General features: G+C 42.5%; 1 protein-coding gene across 3 annotated transcripts in view; it reads left to right on the top strand.

The window, feature by feature from the left end:
• Nucleotides 1-531: 531 nt before the first annotated feature.
• The window catches only part of RASSF3 (Ras association domain family member 3), a 75,284-nt gene continuing 49,354 nt past the window's right edge, over nucleotides 532-26,461 (top strand). The window contains exon 1 of one of the 3 annotated variants that reach the window (XM_071552294.1): nucleotides 532-591. In XM_071552294.1, coding sequence (XP_071408395.1) covers nucleotides 538-591 — 54 coding nt within the window. In that variant the 5' untranslated portion in view covers nucleotides 532-537. Of the gene's footprint in view, nucleotides 592-24,421; nucleotides 24,657-26,461 lie in introns of those variants that run through there. The other 2 variants (XM_071552293.1, XM_071552297.1) reach the window with 2 other exon arrangements.

Genomic DNA, 26,461 nt, shown 5'->3' with positions numbered 1-26,461 from the left:
CTGGAGCTTAAAACACATAAAACCATATAGCAGTAATTCAATGTGGGTAGAATTTTTTATCTGTACATCAAAAATGTTGTGTCTTTTCTGAGAACAGCCCCTTTTGTGCTTTCATTACAACATCTAATGCCTAGTTTGTGGCATGGACTTTCTGCAAAAGTATCTCACTGAGGCAGCCCTGACCTAACTAAAGAACTGCTTAACTGCAGCCCTGTCAGTGTGACACTGGGAGGTGTGCTGCACTGTCACCTTCACTCCGGGGAATTTACATCTCCAGTAGTGCGTAGCTATTATTATCTTTATGTGTGGAGAGGGAGATTCAGTCAAGAAGTGGTAGTTTCTCTGAGGTCACGCAGCAAATGAGGATGTGTCTCACTGCTAGGTTCTGCCTGCAGCAACCTCAATTCTAAACACCACTTCTGTTTCTTTTTTTCTGTGTGTGTGTGTCTGTGTGGCGTGTTTCAAGATTGCAAGTACACCTGCCATGCTCACTGCCAAGACCTGGTGCACCTGGGCTGCCGGCGGAATGGAAGATTGATGGACTGCCTCGCTCCGCATGACACCTTAGATTCATCTTGCAGCAACGGTCAGGTAATACAGCTTGTGTTCATGTAATTACTGCTTTCTCTTGTGAGCTCTGTAATGAAGTGTAGTCTGCCTGCCTCACCCAGCTGCTCAGGATGAATGCCTCGCTTGGCCGTGTCCAGCAAAGCTGGATTTCCCACCCAGTGCTGTGATTTTACAGTACAGCTGGGTCAAGGTGCAACTGGCTGCAGCCAGCTGGGTCATTCCAACTAGTTTTCAAATTGACTGAAAGGTAGATTGGCAAAATGGTGTTTTTCCTGTTGGTTTGGGTCACTGTGGGGTCAGAGCAGGCATTTATGGCAAGGGATGAGAACACAAGGACAGAACTCCTTCATAGAGACTTGGCCATACCATGAAGCAATTCACAGAGGGAGCATAATGACCCAGGTGCCCTGTGCTGCTGGATGTAATGCCACAAGGAAGGCAAATAAAACTAAGGATGGGGCTATTCTTGACCATTAGAGATCCTGCTGGGTTTAGTGTTAATTACCCAGTTCTCATCAAAACCCTCTTAGGGTCATTTCAAATTTCCTTGCCTGGATTTCCAGTGGCTTCCTTCCTTCCACCATAGAGCATCACTCCTTATATTTCACCCTCGACATTATGGCCTTTCTTTTTGTTCAGAAAACACATCAAAGCAGCACATTTCTGCAGACTGAGTAGGGGGTCCTCTTAGAAGGAGGTTTATACAGTGATAATGAACCTTTACTGCTTTGATAAGGGTTGTACTGTGCTAATTAACTCATGCCTCTTTGTATTTTCAAATACATTTACATTTTGTCCTCCGCAAAAGTCCATCCAAACTTAATCAGATGTCACTCTTGAACATTTGCACCTAACCAGTAGAAACTTCTGAGAGGGCATCTGTGATAAAATAGAGACAACTCTCCTTTTTTAATGTTCGGGGGGTAAGAAGGATGAAAAAATTCATCAAGTTTTTTTAAGTTCCTTTCCTCAAGCCTTTGATTTAAGCACCAAGAAACCCTTCATTAACCAAGGTCTGGTTTCAACTTAGAATTTTACTGTTTTAACTGAAAGGTGTCATTCAAAATCTAATTGGTGAAAACAAATTGGTATGTGCATATTCACAGCAGTTGATTTAATCTTTATAAAGAGAGAGGGGAAAAACCCCCAATCAATCCCAGACCCAGATATCATTGGGCATGTTCATGTTATTCACTGTAAGAATCAAATGACTCACCGAACAGTCAGACCTACCCTTGCTGCCATTATCCACAGAAGTTCCAATTACAGACTGCACCATGCTACAAACTATCAGCTGTGGAACTTGTACCCACACAAAATTCTCCTGTTTCCAGTGCACATTCTCCTGTGCATTTGTTTGTGTGCAACAAGATCACATCAAAGAAATGCTGGTTTTTTCCTACCGATTTCCTTCCTCTTGGAAGAAGTCACACTTTGGCTGCCTGCAGTGGGTGACAGTTGTTCCAAATCTCCTTTTATCTCGCTAGCTGCTTGGTCACTGTATGTCTGATGACAGATGCACGTAGGATGAAGATTCAAATGCTATTTTCAGCATCCATCATCCGTTGGTTTTGAAGCTGCGCAATCATTTACATGCAGAAAACCTGGAATGCTTCCTCTTGGGTCATTTTCTTTGCACACAGCTGTCCTGCATGCACAACACAGAGCTACCACTGGAAGCTGCAAGGTTTGAATTCACTCTTTCCTCTGCTCCAGACCTGCTTGTACTGCTTTGTCTTTCTAGGACTTGCCTACTCTTCTTGTAGGTAAAAGAAAGAATTAGAATTTTTGGGGAGAATTTTAAGATCTCTCAGAGGGGAACATAGTTGCAAAAGCCAGCATACAGGTTACATTTAATTAAACACTCCCAGCTCAGCTCCTTCTCAAAATTACTATTGCATTCCATGCAGCAATTTCGTGGACTTCGGCAGTGGTGATTTTTTTCCTTTCTGTTTAAAGTTTGAACCTCCATCTCATATATAAAATTGAAACGGTGTTTAATATAAGATTGTGAACGGGTCAGAGGATGGGAAAATGACTGAATCTATTTTCTTTAGAAAATTATTCTTGCATTCTTATTCTGTGGATGTCTGGTCTGCAGGGTTTTAGTTAGATGCAGGAGCATGCTTTTGAAGCAAACCATCCAATTGTCTTCATTCCCTTTGTTTTGGTTGATATCAGGGAGCAGTCTTAGGGCATATAAAATTAATTCCACTTCCTGTGAAAATTCAACTGTTTCCTGAAGCCTCTGAGAAGAGGCACTCCAGGAGCATACCTAACACAGTCCACAGCATCAAAGCAGAGATTTTCTGAAGTAAAACCTATGAAATGTTTATACTGAGGACTTTGGATTCTCAGCACCTGTCACTGTCCTTTGCAGAGCAGCTTGTGTTGTGATACTGTATTGGCTAATGTAGGTGTTAGATTCTTGGCACAGGACAGTCCCCAGCAAGAATCAAACTGGTAAGTGTTCCAGTGCTGCCTGCTTTTGCTTTATCTACATCGTGACTTTGAAAATCACATGGCATGTGAAGCCAGTTAATTTTGCATAAGCTATGCTAGTCAAATGCATAGCTGCAAAGATCACACATGTATTTGTGAGTCTCACCCATACAGTGAACATCGACGTAAAATGTGAAAGGATTTTGCAGAAAACTGCTCAAACTTTGTATTATTATTGGAGACGAATTACTTGCTAGCAAACATTAGTCCTGGGCTTTGTGCCTTTTCTTCCTACTGGGATAGCCATTTTGTTTTGAAATGTTATTTATTTATGTGGGCAAAGCACTAGTTTGAAGTAATTACATTGGCATTCTTGTGTTGGTACGGTTTAGATCTCTTCTAGTAAAGGGTCATGGCACCTCTTCATTTGCATATGTTTGTCTACACAGGGAGATTGTTACTTTGAGTGTGATGGTAGACAGTGCTTGAAGCCCTAACTCTATGTGGCCTAAGACTATTTTAGACTAGTCAGGCAGTGTGAATGTATCTCCTGCTTTATCCAGGTGAGATAAACAGCACTTCATCCTGCTGCAGTGACCTGGTGGTGCCCTCAAGCAGCAGAGCTTGAGGCTCAGTTGTAGTTCCCAGTCCTGAGTGCTCATTCATGCCCATATGTGAAAGTATCACATGTTCCCTCTGGCCTTCCACTCCCAGTGGCATCTGCACTGCTGCTTTTGTACAATGCTGTTTTAAAATGGGTCATGCAAGTGTTGTAGCTTCTAATGTTTGCTCTTGGAAAGCTTGATCAGCTCTTCAGTTCACAACACAGCTTGTGAACAGTGCTGTCAGCACAACATGGGCTGGGTGTTGTGATGTGGCTGGAACACCTTAAACTCCAAATAACCCTGAATAAATATTTTGTTGAGCCAGAGTCTGAGAATCTGGATTTAGGATTTCCCGTACGGGGAAGAGGAGTTTCTTATAGGCTCTTAACTGATTTTGAAAAGGGAGTCAACAGATTTCCAAGGGATTTCTATTCTGTGCAATTCTGCCAGTGACTGGTGCACTTTAGTGCACACACAAGTGGTTCAGATTGTCTCAGAATCTGGAATATGGTCACAGTGCTTGACTTTGTCAACAAATCACTGAAGCAAAAAGACCTGAACTTTTAACTCCTTTCTCTGTGTGTAGATATATATATATATACATACACACATGTACATATTTCATTATAAAAAGGTCTAGGAAATTCCATGATGTAGCTGTTCTTAGAGATCATTAAGGCTGCAAGGTTAAATACTTGAAAATGAAACTCACAGCATCAAACATACTGTCAGTACCCGACAGCAGAAATGTATGGCTCAGGTGAAAAGGGGACAGTGTTTTGCTAATTGTATGTTCTTACATATTTCCCTCCTGAACAGATTTCCTATAGAGATTAAAGAGGAAATAATGGATATAGCTCCTCTGTGGTCTTGTAACAGAGCACTCAGAAAGAGCTGGGGAAAGTGTTGCCATTTTCTTCCAGGAACAAGCAGAGTAAGATAAGTAAAGCTCTGTTCCAGCAATCCTCTCCTATGCTATCACATTGCCCTTTACAGGCACACCACCTCTGACTAACAATGCCAAGGCCTTCTCAAAGTCTAAGAACTATCAGAGCCATTATGTGGACTTTAATTTGTTCCCCGTTTTCCCCAGATAGATCAAAACGCAATTTTTTATGTATGAGGCATAGATAGAGTTTCCTTTCTCCTTCAAGATGACAAGCCTTCCAAAAGAGGTCTCACTACCCTCAAATTTTCCCAAAGACAGAGGGTGGTCAGAGATGAGGTTTGTACAAGACATGAGGCACTTGGTATAGACTGTTCCAAATGACTTGGATAACAACGTCCCCCAGATTGCTTCAAATTGCATGAATGCCATTGAGAAGACGGAGTGTCAATACAGAAATTACAGACTTGGAAGGGCACTGAGGTTGTCACCTAAATGTAACTGGAACTGAAAGTAGTTTCAGTTCTTTCCCTTAAGAGGTACAGTGGCTGAACATCTCATTTCAAAAATAACCCACTAAGAAAAAATGGCAACACAGAGCAGGATATCATGGTTTGGATGTGTACAGCTCTAGATTAATAATGAAAGCTACTGTTGAGCTAATGATTGCTCTCCTCTACTAACTCTTGGTAGTGATGTGGACTCTGTATAATGAGTATGGGTTTTATGGCTCACATATGTCAAATCTCTGTTAAACCTGGTTATGCTTGGTAGTAGTTGAAAGGAAAAGAGGAAAACTGAATAATGTTTGTTTTGGCAGGCAAAGCATGATTTCATTTTTGCCAGTGGCTGTGAAAACTTTTAAAAGCAAACCTGAAGCTCATTTCAGTTCTAATTGTGTATATTGCTCAGGTTACTATTAGGGAAATCTTATTGACAAAAGTAAAAGACTGTATTATAGACTATATAAACTAGAAATTAGTTCCAAGCTTTTGAAAAATAATTTGAAAGTATCCACAAGAGTTCCTGAGGCACTAACACACGCAGCCTTCCCTCACATATTATTAAAATGGGCTTTGCACCATACTGACTTAAGATCTTTAAATCATAAATCAATTAATTGCAACATTCTATGGAGTCTAATTTACTTTATCAGATATTTAGACTTCTTTAGTATTCTTTGGCATAAGCATCATGGAATAGTCTGTTGGGTTTGCTGGAGCACACTGAACACTGCTCAGGGCAATGGTGACTGAGGCAGTAGTTGAATATGGCAAGTAGGATGAATCCAAAACAGGTATTTAAATGAGGAGGGCTCTTTAGAACTAAGAGTAGGTCTCAAACCTCTGTAAGTAAAGACTAGATGGAGCATGTCCTGAGGGGACTTGTATCATCATACCACCAAATAGTGTTAATACTAAAATTAATATTTTAACAGAATGGACTTCAACTTGTTGACACCTGGTGGAAATTTTTGACTCATAGAAGCAATCTGAATTGTGTTCTTACATCACTGTTTTTTTAAAATGATTTTTAAAAACCACAGATCTTGATCAGTAATTGTCTTTAAAATTTTTTCCCTAAGTTGAGGTTGTTGGGGTTTTTTCCATTTTAAATACTTGGTTAATATTTAGACCTGACCTTTCAAACAGAAAAGTAGCAAGCTCGCTGCTTAAAGCACACATTGCTGAAACCCAGAGGAGATCAATTACCAGTTGTTTAGCAACCAAATCAACTCTAGTCAAACAGCTCTGATTTTCTAGTCCCATAGAAAATCAGATTCAGGAAATTTGATTCATGAAATCAAATGACAGAAAAATATTGCTATTAGATGAGGGAAACATTTAAAATGCACTTTTGATTTTTGCAGTTTTATGTTTTCATATTCAAGAGGTTTGTATTGTCTTCCTAGAAAATTCTATGTGTTTCCTTAATAACGTAGTGAGCCTCAATCTGCTGTTCTGTCAGCTGTTACTGTAAGATCAGTGTTCTTCCACTAGTTATTTCTAATACAGACTATTCTTACCACACACATTTTTCCACAGTCCTTTCCAGTTCCTCCTGTCAGTGTTGTGTCTGCTGTAGGATGTAAAATACCAACAGTATTTTTTGTTAGGTCAGTTTTCTTCCTGATTCAAAGTTTTTAGTATCTTCTCAGTATCTCAGCAGGCTCAGCAGAGCACAGACGATCACATTACAAACTTAATACAAGTAATGCAGACTTGCATGTCCTGTGTGTTCCAGTGGTTCTCTAATACTCAAATAGCATTGCCTAATCACATTGAGAAAAGGTTCAAGGACAACTGACCCACTGAAACATTAAGTTCTGTGTGTTGTGTGGGTTATATGGTGTGATAAGCTGCATGCTGATGTGAGGGGTGGCCAGGGTCTGCTTGAGCGTGTGAAGGAGGGGCTGGCAACACTCCAGGATCCCGAGGATTGGGCTTGTGATAGTTTGTGGCAAGGGGCTCAGAGAACAGTTTATATCTTACCTTCAGGGCAGATTTTCAACATGCAACAACTAGGACAGTTGGTTTTGATGTGAAGCGTGTAGGCAAAAGGATGTTGCATCAAGCCTTGGCATGCTTGAAGATGGGTATTTTGCTGTTATATGTTATAGATTATGATTGTACATGGAAGTTGTCCACCTGCTGGCTGATAAATCACTGACTGTGATAGCATCTTGAGTGCCTCACTCAGCCATCAAAAGAAGCAAAGAAAATGAGCACTGGCTGGGAAATTGTTAAGCAAGGGGTAAATGCTGGCCCTTGCAAGTCTCTGTCCCAGTGCAGTCCTAACACTGTACACAAAAGTCCTTCAGTTGTAGGTGACAGATGGGACAACTGAACTTCACCTTTCAGTTAGAGACAGGCTGGTAAACAGAGTGACAGTGGCTTTCATTCCACCCTTCATGGGCTGATTATGTATTTTACATCCATTAAACATCACAATCTAAATGGAATTACCAGTAGTTGTGTCAGGTCTGCCCTAATCTGTTAATCCACAGGGTTGACTGGTTCCAAATAGAACAAGAGTCCAAAGAGATACTTAATATTAGACACTTTGTAATGCATTTATTTAAGAGGCTGATTTTATTTTGCATTTGAATGTTTAGGAAAGTAGGTGGGCTGGTGATGTGACTGTAGACTGCTTTATTCATCCCATGTAGACCTGCCCTAAGCAAATAATGAGATGGCAGTGAGAAGCGATTAGAAGAGAACTGTTAACTGTCAGAACAGTTAACTGTTAACTGTTCTGACAGTTAGAACTGTCAGAACTGTTAACTGTTGTGAAATTCACATCTCATTTTCTCAAATATTCTTGGAGCTTCACATCATTTTTTTTAAAAGTTTCAACCCTTTTTGTTTGACTTATGGCATTAACAGCTGTTGGAAATGTACAGAGAAGAGATTGCTTCTGCCTTTTGACTCAGTGCAGGAAGGGCATGATGCAAAACCTTCCCTGGTGGGGAAGGAAGGTGGGGAGTGGTTTTTGATTATTTTTAATGATAACATTGCTGGGTGAAGATATGAAAATATTTGTTCCCAGTCTTTGATCCAAGTATCTTGCCAATCAGCAGCCCCACAGACAGCTGTTAGGAAAACAGGTAGACAACAGAGCCCTATGTTATTCTGTTTGTTTATCTTACAGGAATGTAAAATCTTATTTCCCAGAGAGCAAGACTCAAATGAGAACAGGTAGCATTTTTTCTTACTGATTCATGGCTTCCTCTGACTGGTGACCCTGCCTAAAAGCTGCCCTCCAGACTCTTCCTCAGTGCAGAAGAGCCCACTTATTTGCATGAGCTCAGTTTCTCCCCAGTTATGTGTGTGTGCTGCATGGTGGTTTCCCCTTTGCCCAGGGATCTCATTCTACAGGGAAGCTCCATTGTTGGTCTCCTCCACAGGAATTGTGGATAAGAACTTAAATGTTCCTCCTTTACTCTCCAAATAGTGTGTAAAGTATGTAAAAATTCAGTGATGTGATGTTAATGCTTCAATATACTTACTGGGAAGGAGGAAACTGTCACCAGTTGCATGGAATTTGGAAGAAATGGCAATGAAGTCATACTAGTTAAACTTTTGGGGGGCAGTAGGGTTCTTCTTTCTACCCAAAACATAAAAAAGTTAGCTGGCGTTCCCAGGATCAAAACATACTGGGTTCTCTTAGCACTTGTGGAAGATCTCGAGCAACAGTCACTTTGCCATGTTTCCTTCTCCCTTTTTATTTAAGCTATTGTAAGCCTCCATTCCTGCAGCACAGGTCTAAGTGGGGATCCAGCACCTCTGGTTGCTGAAATGTTATGATCCTTTACTGCCAAGTGAAAGAAGCGTATACAAAAGGCTGATGTATTTTTTCTTCTGAATACAGAAACAGATCTATAAAATGTTGACTCCTACAAGATTTTCAGATCTGGTGTGTTCTACAAATAATATGCTGGTGATTGGTTGTAATTGTTTTTTTTGTGGTTTTGGGGGGTTTTTGGTTGTTAGGTTGATTTTCTTGTTTTGTTGGTTTTTGTTTTGTTTTGGGTTTTTGTTTGGTTTGGGTTTTTTTGTTTGGTTGGTTTTTGTGGATGTTTCTTCCACAAATGATGTAACAACCACTTCAAAAAATTATATAAAATCCATTCCTTGCTTCTTTCAAGATATACATCTTTCATTATGGTTGTGACATTCCAGAGGAGATTTTTGGTCCAACAGTGGTTCTGCATCTTGAGCACCTTTCACCTGTGACCTTTAGATTTCTTATGACTTGTGACCTGATTCCTAATCAAGAAGTCCTTCCAATGGATGAGTTGTGGATCAGCTCCAGGCCCAGATGTTCTGGAGCCATGCTACTTGGAAGCTGGACAGTACCCTGAGAAGATAAACGGAGCTGGTCTCTGCATGCCTGCCCTATGTGGATAACTCCTAGAGAAAAATGGAAAAAATCACCTCCCCTTTACATTTGTGAAGAAACCTTTCATCATGAAATCCAAGAGATCTTCAGACACATATGTTACAATGGGTCTTGTGAACCAGTTGAGAGCTGCAGAAGCCCAGGTGTCCTCTGATGTGCTGCAGTCAGATGGATAACTGGTTACTACTTTGCATAAATCATATCCTGTGCTTCTCCATCTCTTTTTCTGCTGATGCTTGCAAGTGTGTGTGTAGCCATGGTAAATCTCCTTTTAAGCCTTTGTCTTCTCTGACAGAGTGTTTGTTTATAGCAAGATAAATACCATCATTGATTATTTTGCTTTACAATCCTAAGTGAGAAATAAAACAGTGATGATAGTTACCATGGGGCAGCAGGATGAGGTCAGCACCGTGCATCCTGCCTGGGGGTGACCTCACCTAGCTGGCGTCAGGATAAAATTATGTTGTCTTAATTTCAGTAGGCCTTTCTATCACAATTTCTTATCAGGCAATTCTACAGCATATACTATCTAGGGAAAGAAGATCAGTATATTGCAAGACTGAACACTACTTTGTATTTCCCAACACTCCTACACTTCCCAATACTCCTATACGCTCCACTCTGAGTTTTCCATTTGCACTGTTCTCTTCTCTTGACCTTTCTTTTGCCATCCAGAGTAATATTTTCCTTTACAGTAACCTTGAAGGGAGATTTCCTTATCTGCATATATGACTAATCAGTAAGGTCTTATGATTATTATAAAGCAATCTGTTGGAGGTGGGAATTAGAGCATGAAACAGGAACCAAGGAAGCCAGGTTTGCAGTTCTTGCTCTACTAATGACTGATTAGATATGGCCTGCAGCAAGTCAATTTGGCCTTGGTTTTCAGATGTGTTGACTTAATTTTTAGTCTTTCGCCTCCAGCTTTCTTTACTTCCATATTTTGGGAGGAAGAAAGTGCCCACAGTATGTGAACCTGCTATTTCATTTTACATCCAAATATGTCTCAGTCTGCCGAGTCATAAGTACAAATTGTTTTTGGAAATGGGGGCAATGTAAGTAATGTTCCTTTCCTATCATCACACTGAGGATGAGCTCCTTCTTACAAAGTATTATGGGTGAATTAATGCACTGTGTGGCGCATACTTATGTTCTGAGAACTTAATTTGTTATGAATATTCCTGAATTTGTTAAAGAAGCAATCATGTGTGGAAGAAAAACAAGGTTAAATTACAGAAGGACAAATAGGTAAATTCAGAGGTAACCCAGTATGAAAGAGTGGAAGGAGTAAAATCCTGCAGCTGCATTTGCGAACTTTGATTTTACCGAGTTCTTTATATTATTTTCCCCACAGTTAGCAGATACAGCTAGAGACAGGAGCAATTTATTAGAGTGAATGAATACAGGAAGTGTTTTGGAAATACATAGGATCCATATTTACAGTTGTCATTAGGCAGCTTCTGTCTGTCTGAGAACTGTCCCTAACACTACTCTCCGGGGGTAGGTCAGAAATCCCCTCCTTGGCTGAACTGAGATCCCGTGCTCCATCTCCCAGCAGGAACCTCCCAAGCTGTGCCAGGCTGCACAACTCCCACAACTTCCCCTGCAACAACCTGCATCCCACGCTGCTGAGCTTCACCCCTTTGCTGCCACGCCCTTCTGCCCAATGCAGGAGTAGCCCACCACATGTGTACATCCCCAAAGGTGGGTCTGGAGAGAGGAAGGACCTTCACTGCTAGGGAAAGGGGAAGAGAGAAACAGAAAAAGGACAAGAGGGTCTGATATGAGCCATCTGGATTTTTTATTCTTGATTCCCTCTGTGTCTCATCAAGCTGTCTGGATGTCCTAGAGCAGACCCACTCCTGGGGATTCTTGAGAATCATGGCATTAGGTTAGACAGTGAAAAAGGAGATGTAGGGTCCAGCACAGTCAGTGAGAGCAGAGTTTTGCTACAACAGATCCAGTTTCATTAACAGTTTGTAAACATCTAATAACCATTTCCTCTTTTTCTTTAAAGTGTCCTCAACTTGCAGTTTTAAGCCTTCTTTGGACTGAGATTGCCTGATGGGAAGTCAGCTCAATAAGTCCCAGAGCTGGGGCAGGAACTTTGCCACATCCCGAGCCATGGGGCCTCTGAAGTAAGGGAAGTACATGTGCCTCCATCCCACCCACCCTCAGGCTATCTGAATTTTAAGATGATTGGCTGTGGTCCAGTGGTTGGCAGCATTTCATACACAAGTCCTCTAGACTGTGCTAAAGCACTGTGCATAAAAGCAGTCATATTTTACACTCTTCTCCACACTTTTGTTTAAGTCACCTGTGGCTTTTGGCTATTAAGAAGGAAAAAAATCTGGCAGTTCAGATTTGGAATTTCACTGGTTACTTCCAGTAATTATCTCCATGTCACAGATATGCTCTTGATGCCAGGTTTAGGAAAACCTTCTACCTTTTTGATGTCTGGGTGAGGAAATAAATTCTTTAGGAAACTGCTTTTGTCCAGGAATAGCCCCTTCTTTACAAATGCTCTCACAGTGATCTTTCACAAAAGGTTGTATTTGAAATTTGAAATATGCTGATGTGCAAATCATTTCAATAGCTGACGTGCAGGATCTGTTGGCAGGGCTGCTGCAGGCAGTTTGCTCTGCTTCCAGCCGCCTGCTTCATTTTGGCAGCTGCACACTTTCTGGCCCAAATGCCTGCAGCCTTTTGTCCAAGTTAGGAGCTAGACAAACTTTACACACTGTCCTGTAACTGCACCTCAGCTTATCATCTACACTAAGAATTAGACCTAAATCTTGGGCTGCCTTTTGCCTCCCAGAGTTATTTGAAATGGACCCAGTAAAGCTGGGTTACTCATGTACACTATTGCATGTGCCTGCTGGAGCCCCACCAAGGAGAGGAGTGAATCATTGTGTTGCCTTGTAAGGATATCTGCCCAACTGCAGTGCTGTGGTGAGCACCGCCAGCCACCCTGAGCAATCACAGGAGGCCTTTGAAAGCAGTCCAGCACACAGGGGCAGGTCCTCCTGAAAGAGCAGATGCTGAAGCAGATGTCAAGGCCACATCAAGGACTGCTGAGTGCAGCATGGCGGGGTTGTGGCAGGAGATTGTTTCCAGGATATGGATGAGAAATTCTTAGATATGGCTTGCAGCATTGGTGTGTCTCTCTGTTTCAAATCCTCACAGCCCTGCTGCAAAATTATTTTTAAAAGTTTTGTTCAGTTTTCATAAGTTAATTTGAAAGCAAATCTTTTCAAAAAGACATTCAGACCCAAACAAAATAAAGGTAGATGCCCTAATGCATGCAACAAAGAGCGTGAGCTTTTTAGCATTGTTCTGCTGCTATTGTAAGTGATGTTTCTGACATATTTTGACATCTGCAAGTAGACTGTAAGCTCACCAACCACGTTATGACCTTGAGGTCCAACCCATCTTTCAATTATCCTGTGACCCTGCTAATTTGGTCACATATCAGGGAAGGGGAGGAGCAACTGCAGTGTTATATTACCTGCACATATGGACATACATCTGTACATTTGTTGAGTCTCTTTGGCAGTGGCTCTTCAGATCTGGTACTTCAGGTACCAAGTGCAGACATGAAGACACAGAACTGACTCACAATTATGTGGGGGTCTGGTATTGTCCCTGTGGAACAAGAGGTAGAGAATAAATGATAGAGACAGTGTATGACTGATGAGAAAAAGCACTGATCCACAGAACTCAAAGGCAAGATGTGAGGAGCGAAGATCATCTCTTTTAAAACAAAAGTCATGCACTGTTTGTGCTGGATGCAGTTTTTTAACAGTTGGCATTGATGTGATTACCTTTGTAATCACAGCTACACAGACAGATCTGGGATCCAGTAGGTAAATGGTATAAAAGAAAATGCTTGTGGCTCATGCAGTCAGGCACTTTGTGCCCCAGAGTACTTTGTGTTCCCCTCCTACGTGCAGGTTTCCAATCTCTGACCAGTGACATCTTACCTTGGTGTTGCTACCCTATTATTCTCTCGGGGACCTCCATTTCACCTGGAGGGATAACTCAGCTGACGAGGCAGCTGCTGTACTGTGGCAGATTTCAGCCTGGTGCTATTAAGCAAAAAATTTAAAAAGTAAAAACTGGTTCCAGTTTATCCTATCCATCTAAGCCCCAAGTTGGGACAGTTCAGCAGCTGCCTTACAAACAGCTGAGCTGCCTGTGCAGAAGAACTGGGAAATTCTCAGAGAGGGAAAGGTCAGGTTGATAGTCAAAGGGCAGGAGTACTTGTGTCATACCTCAGTCTCTAGATGCAGAGGTTGCTTGGTACATTTCAGCATAGCAAAGGAAATTGGAATTGTGGGAGGTGTCTTTGTGAGTCTGTAACAGAGCATTTCTATGTCAGTGACAGAAAAGAGAACATGTTGAAACAAAGTGGTCAAATTGTTGTAGGAAAACAGCTATATTTAGCTGCCCTAAAAATTGCTCAGCATCAGACATGAAGGAAATGGCTGTGGCAACCTACACTCCTCCAGTTTCACCTGTTGCAGTGTTTCTTAAGCCTAGAAAATACGTAATATAGCAGTTAAAACTTTCCCAGAAGAGGCATAAACAAACTACATTCACTTGCTGAAACAGCTATTGCTGAACTATGAATTGACCTTGAGCTGTGTCAATTTGCTGTAATGCAAACCATCTGCATGCTGAAACAATTAAAGCCTTCACATCTCCTAGGAGTTTCCTTCCTCCGATTATAACTTATGTGCTGTGGTAGAAGCACAGAGGTAAACAGCTAGTTAGCGTGGCCCTCTGTGTTTGTGTGTCTGTGTAATTTTATGGTGCAGCACATTCAAAACCATTTTCATTTGAAGTGGCAGTCAGCTTTCAAGTAGAAAATACAGCATATGCATGGTACCAAATGCTGGAGTCAGAGCTTGCAAAACAGCCCGAGTTAGACACATCTGCTTTGCCTCTTCTGCTTCCCTTCCCCCAGCTTCTCCTTTGGATATACCAAGATTTCATAAAGCACAGGTCATGCTGGAGAGGCAGTGCTTAAATACAGACCACTCCTGTATAAGGCCCCTCTGCACTGAAACCCATCTGCCTTCTGCAAAAGTGCCCTGAGTCTGGAAAGAAAGCCCTGGATAGTAATTACAAGGTTACAAGTGTTTTTATTAAAATCTTACTTTACAACTAGTTCGGGATCCAGAAGCTGAGAGTTTACAGCTCTTTAAAGCCTTAAAAAATCAATCAACAGCCATGGCATCAGAGCTTGGACATTGCTGGGGTCAGAAAATGCCAGAGTCATTGCTTTGTAAAACCACTGTACAATTTCCTATGTCTCACAATTGGCAAAATTTCATACTAAAATCTTTGCACTATAAAACCTCTTTTTACACATTCTGCCATCATTTCTGTCCATCCAGGTGATAACAGCATTAAAACCTCAGATGCTCCTGTTTCAGATCACAGGGAAGAGTAATCATGCAAGCTTAGTAAAGTCAGAAAAGAATTTAAATTTTGTAAGAACAGAGTGACTTTTTTCTGATTTTAGAAAACAAGTTTTGAAAAACGTTTTAGAAACTTATTTTTAGAAAACAATCTTAACTTGCTAGACAATGTAAATATAAGTAAAGACTGTAAAATAAAAATAATTAAATATTTCACTCCTAAAGTTACATCTGAAAAATAATGAGTAGATGCAGCACAACTTCTGAGAGAGTCATGACTACTTGTCTCTGTGGCCAAAGGCTTCCATTCCAGGGAGCGACATCTGGCTTCAGGCCAGGTACTGTAAAGCAACTCAGGTTCCACGTTTCTCAGAGCAGGTTGTGTCCTACACCCCTGTACTTATGGACTCAAGATATGGCACGTGTGTTTTATCAGTTGAAACTGCCTGGAAAATGTGAGGGGAGGCTGAGTGGGTGTCACTGGCTGGGACAGCATAAGAGGATGGTGAAGTGCAGAGGAAGACTTGGAGGTCCACACTGCCATGATTATATGATTTCTGTTGCTGACTATCCTTGGAAGCACCTCTGGGGTTTGTTTTGAAGGAAATGTACTAATTTGCTGTAAAAGAGGGCCCATAAATGAACTAGCATGTGAAATAAGACTTTCAGAACACCAAACCCTGGGACTGAGCTTGGCAGTGTTGGTTAATCCTGTAAATTCTAGGTCATATACATGTTATGTATAAAAGGCTTTCTTTAACAGACAAATCAAGTGCTAGATTTACAATTTCCTTTGTGACCTGCGTACTGACCCATGTCTGACCTCTGCTGCAGGCCAAAGAAGTCTTGGTCTTGGTCATCTGTACTGCATGTGGAGCTTGGGGGCACATGTTAAGTGCAAGTCATGAAGAGGCATTTCCCATCTTTGAGACCCAAATATATCCCCTTTATGTTTTTTGTTTTGTTTTTTTTTTTTTTTAATAACATCAGAGTGGGGGTTTGTTAATGAAACAGATAAAAGTAAGTAATGTCAAGTTCCCTGCATCAGCCCAGAGCTCAGGCTCTGACCTCCTGACCTGTTACAGGACCAGACGTGGCAGTCAGCACAGGCATGAATAGGTTCTTTCCCTTGGGGTGAGATGGTGCTCCTACTGTATTTAAGTGCATATATTGGGATTTTTTCCCTCTAGTCATCTCTTCCCCCCCCCCCCCAAAATGCTGTCACTACAGCATTTGATAAAATGAAGGCAGAAGAGAGAAAAAGCCGTACTGGAGCAGGACATCTCTGACAAGGCTACAGCCCTGTATGGTCTGCAGCTCTGCTGAACTTCTTGCTATTGTACAGCAGCCACTTCCTCCCTTTCTCTTTCCTCCATATGTGACACCAAGAGGCTGACTTTAAATCTCCTAAGCTGAGGATTTTAGATGCTGTGTGTACATAATTCCACAATTTTGAAAGAAAAATAAAAGCATTATATTTCCCTTTTTTGTTTTCCAGCATCTTCTCAGCCCTGAGACATTTGCTTTCCTGAGCTGCCTTTTCATAGAGTACTTTTTCCATAATTTTTTTCCCCTAATTTTTCATGACATAATTTTCTCTAAATCTTCCTTCCAAATTACAAACATACATCTCAGTTTTCCTAAACATGTGCTCTTTTTCTGCCCAAAAATCTCCATAGACATATTTTTTTAAAATTTATGGAATCCTTATAAGAAAAAAACTTGGGTTTATTGCAATATATTACTTTATTTATTTGGTTTTTACTTTGCTGATGTGCCTATTTCTGACTTTTGATTTTTTCCATTCACTGCACTCCTGTCTTTCCTTCAAACTGTCTTACTTTTTTCTCTCCCTGCCCCAGTGTTCTCTTAATGAGGTAGAAAGAGCATGACAGCAAAGGTGGGAATCAGAAAACTCTTGGGCCAGTGAATGGGACAGATCAAATGTGATAGGAGTTACTGAGATTTAGTTAAAAAAAAACTTGATTCAGGGCAAAATTTTCAAAGGTGGTCACGTTCTAACAAAAATGTGAGCATAGTTCTTGTGCAGCGCTGCCGAAGTACAGAGGCCAAAAACAATCACCTTGCACTGGCAGCTGGCAGCTCTTTTGTTGCCCACTGGGCTTGCAGGCTGGGGAGTGAGTGGGCACACATGAGCAGGCAAGCAGGGCTGTTCTGCTGCAGCCCTCAGCATTTCAGCTGGCCAGGCTATGTCTGCAGGTGCAGGGCACTGCACTTTAAGGAGATTTATTTCAGGTATTTTCAGGTAAGAGTGGACTGGATGGATCAGGCAGGCATTTCGGCAACAAGTTGTCAGATCTGTTGTCTTCATGGACTGTTGTTGAGATGATTTACTATGAAGTCCTAAACTTATGTGAACAGTTTCTAGGGAGTTTCTACTATCTATCACAGTCAGATTTATTAAACAGAGCAAAATGACATCTTGTACACAGTATGGCAAGACAATTTCTTGCTCTTTGTCTAGGAAATGACAATTGAAACATGATTCCCAGACCAGAAGGCCCCTTCCCCCATCAATTCACCAGTCCAAGGACAGATGCTGGGAATCAGGTTGCAGTACATTGCATTAGGGCTCACATTTTCATGGTATCCACAAAGCATGCTGAGCTTCCACAGTTGTGGTTTCTATACTTAAAACAGAAGGTCCTAGTTAATTTTACTGCCCCAAGTATTTTTATATACAGTTAGCAATTAAGAACTGAATTAAAAGTAGGAGAATGTCTGTTTTCTGTAAACTTTATTATAGAATATTTCCTTAAGATTTTATTTTCTTGTATAGCAGTTCTACTGCATACCCTGGCAAGGCATGGCTACTTACAGAGATTGGATGACAGAACTCCCAGGCCTCTGAGCTTCCCTTATGCCAACCTTTGCTTATACTTGTGTCTGACTATTGTCCTCAATGGTATCATATGAGTAAGGATGTTTATTCACCTGTTTATTGAGTTGGGGCTTCTGGGATACATTTGAGTACTGAAAGACTTTATCAGATACTGTTGAGTCTGGCTACAGCATAAGCTAAAAAGGCCATTGCTTCATGGAACAGATTGCCAGATGGAACATGGCTCTTAGCTTTGAATTCTGACTGCTACCAACATATCCACTGATCTGTCAGTGCCCTGGAAATCCAGCCTTTGAAATGAGAGTGAGGGGCAGAGCAAGACTCACTTCAGTACATTTGTGCAGCTCTTTCAAGCCCTCTGATTAAACATAGGACAGACATCTGAAATACTTTTTCATTACTTGTATTACAAAATCTGCCTTTTCAGATTGGTGAAAAGAAAGAACCTGTTTAATATTGCAGTCTATAATCAACAGGAGAGGAAAAACAAAAATTACTAACAAATCTTTTTGTTTTGGAGAGCACTTCTGCCTAACCGGGATGCAAAAAAAAAAAACAAAAAACCCAAAACAAACCCAACCTGATAGAAAAATGCACTCAAGTAGAGCAGAGGATTGCTTTATGAGCCTTATCAAAATCCTTTCAAAGGCAATAGGAGTATTTTGATTGGTCCCAGTGGGTTTTGGGGCAGGGCAGGATAGGGTAAGGTGAATGCTGAAACGACATGATGAGGCCAGACTCCATGGCAGTGTCTTCAAACTGCAGAAATACTGCCTTGGTGAAGGTGGCATATGTAGACTTACACTAGCCAGTCTTGAGTCATCTTGCTGAGCTGAATTGATGACATATCTTTTTGCGATAAACAAGGATATAGAATACTCTAGAAAACTGTCAGAGTCTAACATGAGGACAGTAGTAATTCGAAGACTGTCAGGAAGGTACAGTTTTGTCTTTGTAGCTTTACACAGCAACCAAGTCCTCAATCCTTCAAACTATGTGCATGTTTAAAATTATGAGTAGCTCTACTGAGTTCAGTCAGACTGTGCATGTAGGTAGGTGACCACATGTTTGGAGTATCACAAGAAAGGAGACAAGCACAATCTTCTGGTTCCATCCACTTTCTATCCCCGTACAAAATAATGTAGGTCTGATGCTCTGAACACAACCTCTGGAATGAGGAAGGTGAACTTGCTCTGAGTTCTGTTATCTTCTGGGCAGTCCAAGTATTATAAGTAAAGAACACAGATTAGTGCGTGACTGCAAGTGTGCAAATATGTAAGAGAACAATTACATGGGGATTTTGGATGAACAAGTTGCACCAAGGGGTGTTAAGGGTTGGGCAGAATCAAGAATTTTAAGAGCCAGAAAAGGATTCCTGGCAATGCTGCCTAACCTTATATCTGCCATAACAAGCACATGTCTCTGTGGCATTTCTTTCCCAGGAGATGGGGAGAGGCTGTTTACCTGGCTCCTGTTTGTTTTCAGTCTGCACTCATGTGCCTGTGTGGCTGGAATGACCTTGTCTGAATTAATGATTTGCCGAGTATGAATCAAAGGATAATTGTTACTCCTGCCAGTGGTACTAAACAGACCTGAGCTATTAATTCAAGACAAATGGGAGAAATGAGTAAACAGAAAGTTTACTGGTGTAAGGAAACTACAGGCCTGAGTGGATGTTCTGTGTTGGTTATATTTCAACTTTATTGCTTTGCTTTGATCATTTGAAATTACAACTGTTTTCTGCTGGAATGTAGAAAAAACTAAACTACAAAAATTATTTATTCACATTTTAAAGGCACAGTCTTTTACAAACTCTTTCTTCCTCTGCAACTTGTTTTTAGTTAGTCTTTGCCATACAGACTTAATTTACATAATTAAAATAATGGAATAATAATATTTCCCTGTAAATATGTTACAAAGAAGCCAAGTCCAATGTGCTATTTGTTAGGAACCCTTTTGGATTTCAGTCCTAAGCATATCTTAAGATTTGGTATGTCCCATAGGGACTAATCATCGATAAGGTTATGTTCACAGTCAATCTTTTACAGGATAAGGACCAGGATTTGCAAAGACATGGGAAGGCAGAAAATGAGAGGAGGAGAGAAAGAGTCACAGTACTCCAGAAATGACCAAAAGGCTTCCTGAAGCAGCCAGGAGCTGGGGGCATCTTGCAAATTCATAGCACTTAGAATTAAATACTGCTAGGGTTGTTAAGGAAACTCTTCCTGCAAAGCACTGATGAAACTGGGGTGATACTAATGCAGGTTTAGAGTGGGCTAAGAAAGTTGAGTCTCTGCAATGATCCTTTCCCTCCTGCAGCCCATGTCCCGCTTCCCTTCACTGCTCCCACATCAGCGGAGGCTGCTGCCCACAGCTGCAGAACCACCACAGGTCCTGCTTGTCAGAGCATGTAAGCATCCTTGCAGGGTTTCATTCACAGTACTGAAGTCAGGGGAGGTGAAAAAGGAAGAATCTGTAGATTCTTCTCTTGAGACCTCCACATTACTTTTTTAATTGTAATAGAAATGTTGTCTTAAATGCTACAGGACTCTACAAACTCATGCTCTATCTTGCTTTTAGCTTTCCTGCTCCTTTGACCCAGTGCCTTTTGATGAAGTCTGGCACAAGTCTGGAGAGAAGACCAAGGTTTGTGTGCAGAAGTGAGCATCTTGGTCTTGGGGCTCAAAGCAGCATTACTGGCCAAGTGAATGTTTAGTGGCTTTCCCATGTCAATAAGTCCTCACAGTTTCTATGTCAGAGGGCTGAGGGGATGTTTCCAATACATGTAAACATCATGCAGTTGCTGATGGAGTTAATGTAAACTTTATAGGACATTCTATCAGTTCTCCCTTTGTTTAGTCTGGGAAGAAGAAAAATGGGAGGAACAAAAAGAGTCCCCAAATACCCAAAAAGCTGCTTTAAAAAAACAGCAATGGACTGTTCTCCCTCTATTTCTTTTGCTAAGAAGCAAATGGACAAGGTTAAGGATTGAAAATGAGATGTTAAGAAAAACTATCTAACTAAATAAATAGCTTAAACACTGGAAGGAGTGGCCTGCAGGGGAGGTGCTACAGCACTGTTCTGTGTTTTAAGAACAGATTATCTAAAGGACTCTTAGGGATGGTGTAAAGTCGTTGGCTCTTCTTCAGTGCAGGAGATGAATTTACTGAACTTCCTCTGTAAGCCTGTTCAGCTATACTTTCCTGTGGTATTGTGATTACTTCAGTGAACTGATATTTTAATACAAATAAAGTAATGAAGCTGCAGGATCTTGTGCAGCAGTCCACCGCTATGCAATTCAGTGTCTGGTTTTGAGGGTTATTTCAGTTATGGTGGTTCAAAGTCCTAATTCTTGCCATGTTCATAAAATTATTCACACCTGTTTTGCCATTTAGGAAGTTCAGCTTTACTTTCCACTTTTCCAGAAGCTATGCTTGATGTTTCATTTCTCTGAACTGACTGTCCAAAACCACTAAGTGCTTTAAAGCAAAATTTTGTCCTGAAAAGAAGATTCATTTAAATTACTGTTTTTCCCCTACACAGCAAATAACTGTGTATCACAGAGGTTATATTTTCCTGTGATTGCTATTTATTAATATTTTATAATGACATTCTTACTTTGAAACACAGTGTCCATAATATTTTAGGTTCTGTTACTTGAGTCACCTCTTTTTAACTGGCTACAGTTTAAAAATACTCTGAAATTCTATCTACGTCATGAAGCTTTAATTAAAATACCACCAAACTTCTTTCTCCTTTTCTTCACAGGGGCTTTTGTAGCACAACTTGCTTCTACAACTTAATTATTCCTCAAAAAAAAGCATCTCCCTCTTCTTGTTAGTTGCCTGTGTAATCATATGATAACTGATTGCCAGTTTACTTTCTCACTGCATGGAATTCTTTCTTGGAAGGACTGTTTGAGAGCCTTGTAGTGCTTGTCTATGTTTTAGATCTCACTCCTATGCCACATTCCTTGGCTTTTAAGTTATTTTTTTAACTACTCATGCTTCAATAATTCTCCTTAAGAACATGTATGCTTTCAGAAAGCTTATTACTAACTTTATCTTGAGATATGGCTGTCTTTGTGTTCATTATGTGGTGTTGTTTGGGGTTTTTGTTGATTATTTAAGAGCGAACCAAAAATAATGCAAGTTGGTAGTGCAGAGGTTTAAATGCAGCACCTAACAAAGAGCCTTGGCACAATCTTACGCAGGGAAGATCAAAAAGTCAATTTGAAAAGGTGGTAAAGTACTTGTCTAGGGACAGACCTTAAAAATATAGACAAGGTAGCCTGGAAATAGTGAAATCAACAGGTGTGCTGATTAATCTTCAAGTATCAGCCTTGCAAAATACTTGATAGGATTTGGTTATGTTATTTGCAGGCACCAAACAAAAATTGAAAGGTATCACATTTTTTTGTACCTTCATGTGAATTATTTGACTCAGTGCCATGTCTGAAAAAAATTAAACTACAAAAAGTCTCTGTCAAAATTAACAGGCTTAAAAACAGAGCTGTAGTGGTGGAGTGAACGCATATTGGAAGATATATCACAGAGAACTTAGACATGTTTTCTTTCTCACTGTTTGTTGCAGCAGGAGAAAATGATACTGTGAATCTTTCTGTGTTATCAGTATAAATGATGCTTCACAGACAAGGTGATTGCCATGCCTTGCTGGCAGGGAACACGCAGACTCGAGCCCAGGACTTGCAACTGATCTTGCACAGATGAACTCAGGCTCCCTTGCAGCAGCTTATTGTCTCGATGATCTTCTTTGCCAGCGTAATGGTCCACCCATTCACTGTCAGGTTTGAGGCTGCAACCAAGCAAACAAGCTACAAACAGTGCCTTTTGTTGCTGGGAAGTTTGTCAGGTGTGCCAGCAGGTAACATTTAAAAATGCAATACCTTTGTAGTTTAAAAACACAAATCCCATTTTGTAGCACACTTGAATCACTTAAAATCCTTCACCTTAATTGTGATCGTGGTCAGGGCTTTTTTTCTAAAAGCTTTGTAAACTTGAGTTACTGGGTCTTGAACCGGTTCGGAGGCATGCCTAGCAGATCTCTGGTTGGACTTCCTTTTGGCATGGAGCTAAGCTTGGTGAGCCAGGTAACACAAAGCTCGTTTGTCTAAAAGAACTATTTTAATACATTTTAGTCTCATTCAAGTAACTTGGCATTCAACTTAAAGCCATCTTGCATACCATGGGGCTTTACAGTGCCAACAAGTAGGCTCAAGATCTGACACATCCACATCTGCACTCTTAGACTCAATTATTTGTTTTAAAAGCTATGTGACTTTCTAATCTGCCAAATGCCGCATGCCATACAAAAATCTGGAAGAATCAAGAGTTGATGGGAAAGTGAGGATTTAACACTTCCCGAAGCGATTCACTGGTTGTTGTTCTATGTGTGAGTTGTTCTGCTGGTGTTGAGGTGCCTTTTTCAATATGTAAGGCATACTGGTGTGGGAAGAGCATCTAAGTGGCAGAAACAGGCCCAGTCCCCTTTTGGATGGGTGGACAGGAACAGTCACTCACAGCAGATGAGGAGTGTGTGATGGGCCAGTGAAATGGGGATCAGGAAGAGCAGAAGGAGATGTCAGCTAATGGCATCCCAGATACATCTGTGTCTTGAGTACTGAGACCACCGGAACTGCTGCCCTGGCTTAGATTGCAGCTCTGTAAACACACAGCTTCAAATTGGTTTAATGTAAGGCTGTGCTGCTGCTGAAAGGTGTTGCCTGCTCTCGTTTCTCATCCTCAAGTCTCCAGAGGTTTGCTCAGGCAGCAAGTGGCTGTTGTGACTCACTTCCCCCCTCTGTGGCACAGGGCACAGCAGGGATGCGGGAGTAAGGGTATGCAGGAAAGGCGAGTCTGCTTTTATGGGCGGCTGCGTAGCTTTAGGAAGCCGTACCTTAAACCCAGTATCCTGTCGGTGACAGTGACCAACGCTAGATAAGTTAAGGGAAGACATGAGAAACTCTGAAGCAGTAATTACTGAGTGACTTGGCCTTCAGGCATAGTCTGTCATTTCCCCCATTAGTGATGAGTCTGATTATCCTTTGTCTTATCAGGACTTTTGTGATTTTAAATATGTTTTCCAGTTGCAGCTCTGGATATTCTTGCTATCTGTACACATATCTAATCGCTGCTGAGTCTTCACAAGCCTCACTTCTCTCTGCATCCCGGGGCGATGAATTCCATGGATGCAATAGTCCCGTGGGCTGCTGCTGGTGCGCGGCGCGGCCAGGGCTGGGCATGCCGCGGCTGCGGCGTTCGGGCTGGGCTGCTCAGCCCCTGCTCGCCGAGCCTGAGATCACGGACTGCTGGAAGAACTGCAAGGGAAAGGCTCTCGCTATTGTTTTGCTGTTTCTAATAACTTTGTTCTTACAGTGCAGAACAGTGAAATCGGGTTATTATTAGGGAAAAGTTTGGGAACTTATTTCTGCAGCGCGGTCCCTGCAGCTGTCCCGTTGCTGGTACTTAACGGGGGCTCGGCCGCGGGCGGTGGGGTAGCACTCCGGCAGTCGGGCAGCACCCGGCGGCGGGGCAGCACTCGGCGGTGTTCTGGCCCCCCCTGCCCCTCACCTGCTGCCTGGCGGGCGCAGGCGGCGCCGCCCGCGGGAACTCGCGCGGCAGGAAGGGAGCGGAGCGAGGGCGGGAGCGCGGCCGCCGGAGCCCGGCTCCTCCTCCTCCTCTTCTTCCTCCTCCTCCTGCGCCCCGGACCCGGCGGGCTGGGCGAGGAGCGGCAGCGGCGGGCCCCATGCGGCGGCCGGGACGGCGTTCTCCGCCGCCCGGCCCCAACACCACCAGCAGCCGCCGCCGCCGCCGATGACCTGGACCAGCAGCATGAGCAGCGGGTACAGCAGCCTGGAGGAGGAGGAGTCCGAGGAGTTCTTCTTCACCGCCCGCACCTCCTTCTTCAGGAGGCCGCCGGGCAAGACCCGCGCCGCCCCGCAAGTAAGTGCCGTGGGGCAGCCGCGGCCGGGCCGTGCCGGCTCCCTCCGGCTCGGCCTCCACGTGTCCGCCGCCCCCTCCCCCACGGGGAAGGGCCCGCGAAGCCGCCCGGCCCCGGGACGGAGCGCGCAGGAGGCGGCCGGGACGGGCTGCTCCCCTCGCCGGGCTCCGGGCGCGGCCGCCGGGGCGCTCCCAGGGACCAGCTGCGGCAGCAACACGTGTTTGCGGAGCCGCCGCGCTGTTCGCCCCGCTCCGCCGGCCACCGCAGCCTCTGCCCCCGTAGCGCCTTCCCAGGGGAGTGACAGCCCCTTCAGCTGGTCTCTTGGCAGAGAAAGGTCCTCAGAAGTGTTTAAGCATTCAGTCGCGGACAATGAATGCGAGCGGGCTTTGAAGTGAAGAACTGATTAAAAGCAAAAACCCTGAACCAACCCCTTTTGTGGTCAGCGTTGAAATTTCAGTGGAGGACCTGTTCGATCTAGAGCAGTCATGAAACTACGCCAGTAAAACCTCACATTTCTTTAGCTAAGCAGTCCATCCTGTCTCACTTCTCTCTTCCCAAAGGGCGGGATCTCTTTGTAGGGGTGATTGGTCTGCGTCTTTGGAAACTAGAAGGTAGCGAGCTTGTTTTGTTTATGCTAGTTCTTCACCTGCTCCCACCAGCATTGGTGACTTCTCTTCGTTCAGCATCTGTTTCTTCCTACAAACTTTTGGTGTGTTCCGCCACGGGATTTCCATTTCAGTATTACTGCTGCTATGAGGACCTGGTTATAAGCTTCCTTATCGAAGCCTGTGTACTTTAGCTGCCTTCTGGTCCACTCGTGGCACTCTCGAAAAACATCGTTCATTGCCCACAGCCATCCCTGTAGGCTATGTTCTGCTGCAGAAAGCAAATCTTGGTTTATGTTTCCCTGACGTTCTGCATCTGTTATGCTCCATTTGTGATTTGCTTAAAATTGAAACCCTATAGCTGCCCCTCAGGAAACTCTTGCTCCCGTTTGAGGAAGTGCACAGAGTTCTCTTGAGCTTCAACTTCCTTTGCAAAGTTTGGCAAGGAGCCTGGGCACACCCTCTCCCCACACCTGAACTTGGGCACTTTGTGCAAATAGACTGGGACCAGCTGCTTATCAGGTCGTGACTGCTTCTTCAGCGTGCTTATCTTGACATCTGTCCTCAGGGGTTGTCTTTTTCTCATCCATTTTAAGTTTCAGCCTCCCAGTAACCTCAGGTATTCTCTGGAAACTGGCAGTTCTGTGGAGTGTCCTTGAACTTCATCTGCTAACCTCTTTGTCGAGCATTGGCTGCTGCCTGGCCCTTACAGAGGAGGATCCTGGTGTGACAGTACTCTGTGAATAGATACCTAACTGCTGTCAGGCGCAGTGCAGCTCCTGTATCCTGACATGTGAGAAGGCCCAGTCTTGATCCAGATCTTAAAAACATACATGTGTCTTTCTAGTGCTATTGTATGAGTCGTGTTATAAGTAGTAGATTGTGCAAATGTGTAAATTGCAATATGTGATACTGTTTCTAAGCAAGGGAAGCTGGAAAAAACCCCCAAACCACATCTAAAATTTGATATTCTGTTCCAGTAATGTTTCCCAAAAGAATACTGCAGTGAGGTGCTTCAGGGTACATGTTTAAGTATGTAATTAGTAGAGTGGAACAAATTCATCTCTATTGCTGACTCTGCAGCATCAGAAATACTCAGCTAATGTTTCTAGTCATAAAGTTAGTACCAGTTGCTTTGAGCTGGTGATTTATAGAGGAAAGAAAAAATCCCCAAACAATGCTGAATGTAGATTTCAACAGTC

The sequence above is a fragment of the Pithys albifrons genome, chromosome 3, assembly GCF_047495875.1.
Source record: "Pithys albifrons albifrons isolate INPA30051 chromosome 3, PitAlb_v1, whole genome shotgun sequence".
Taxonomy (NCBI): domain Eukaryota; kingdom Metazoa; phylum Chordata; class Aves; order Passeriformes; family Thamnophilidae; genus Pithys; species Pithys albifrons.
The sequence above is the reverse complement of the archived record's forward strand: the minus strand, read 5'-3'. Positions and strand labels throughout refer to the sequence as shown.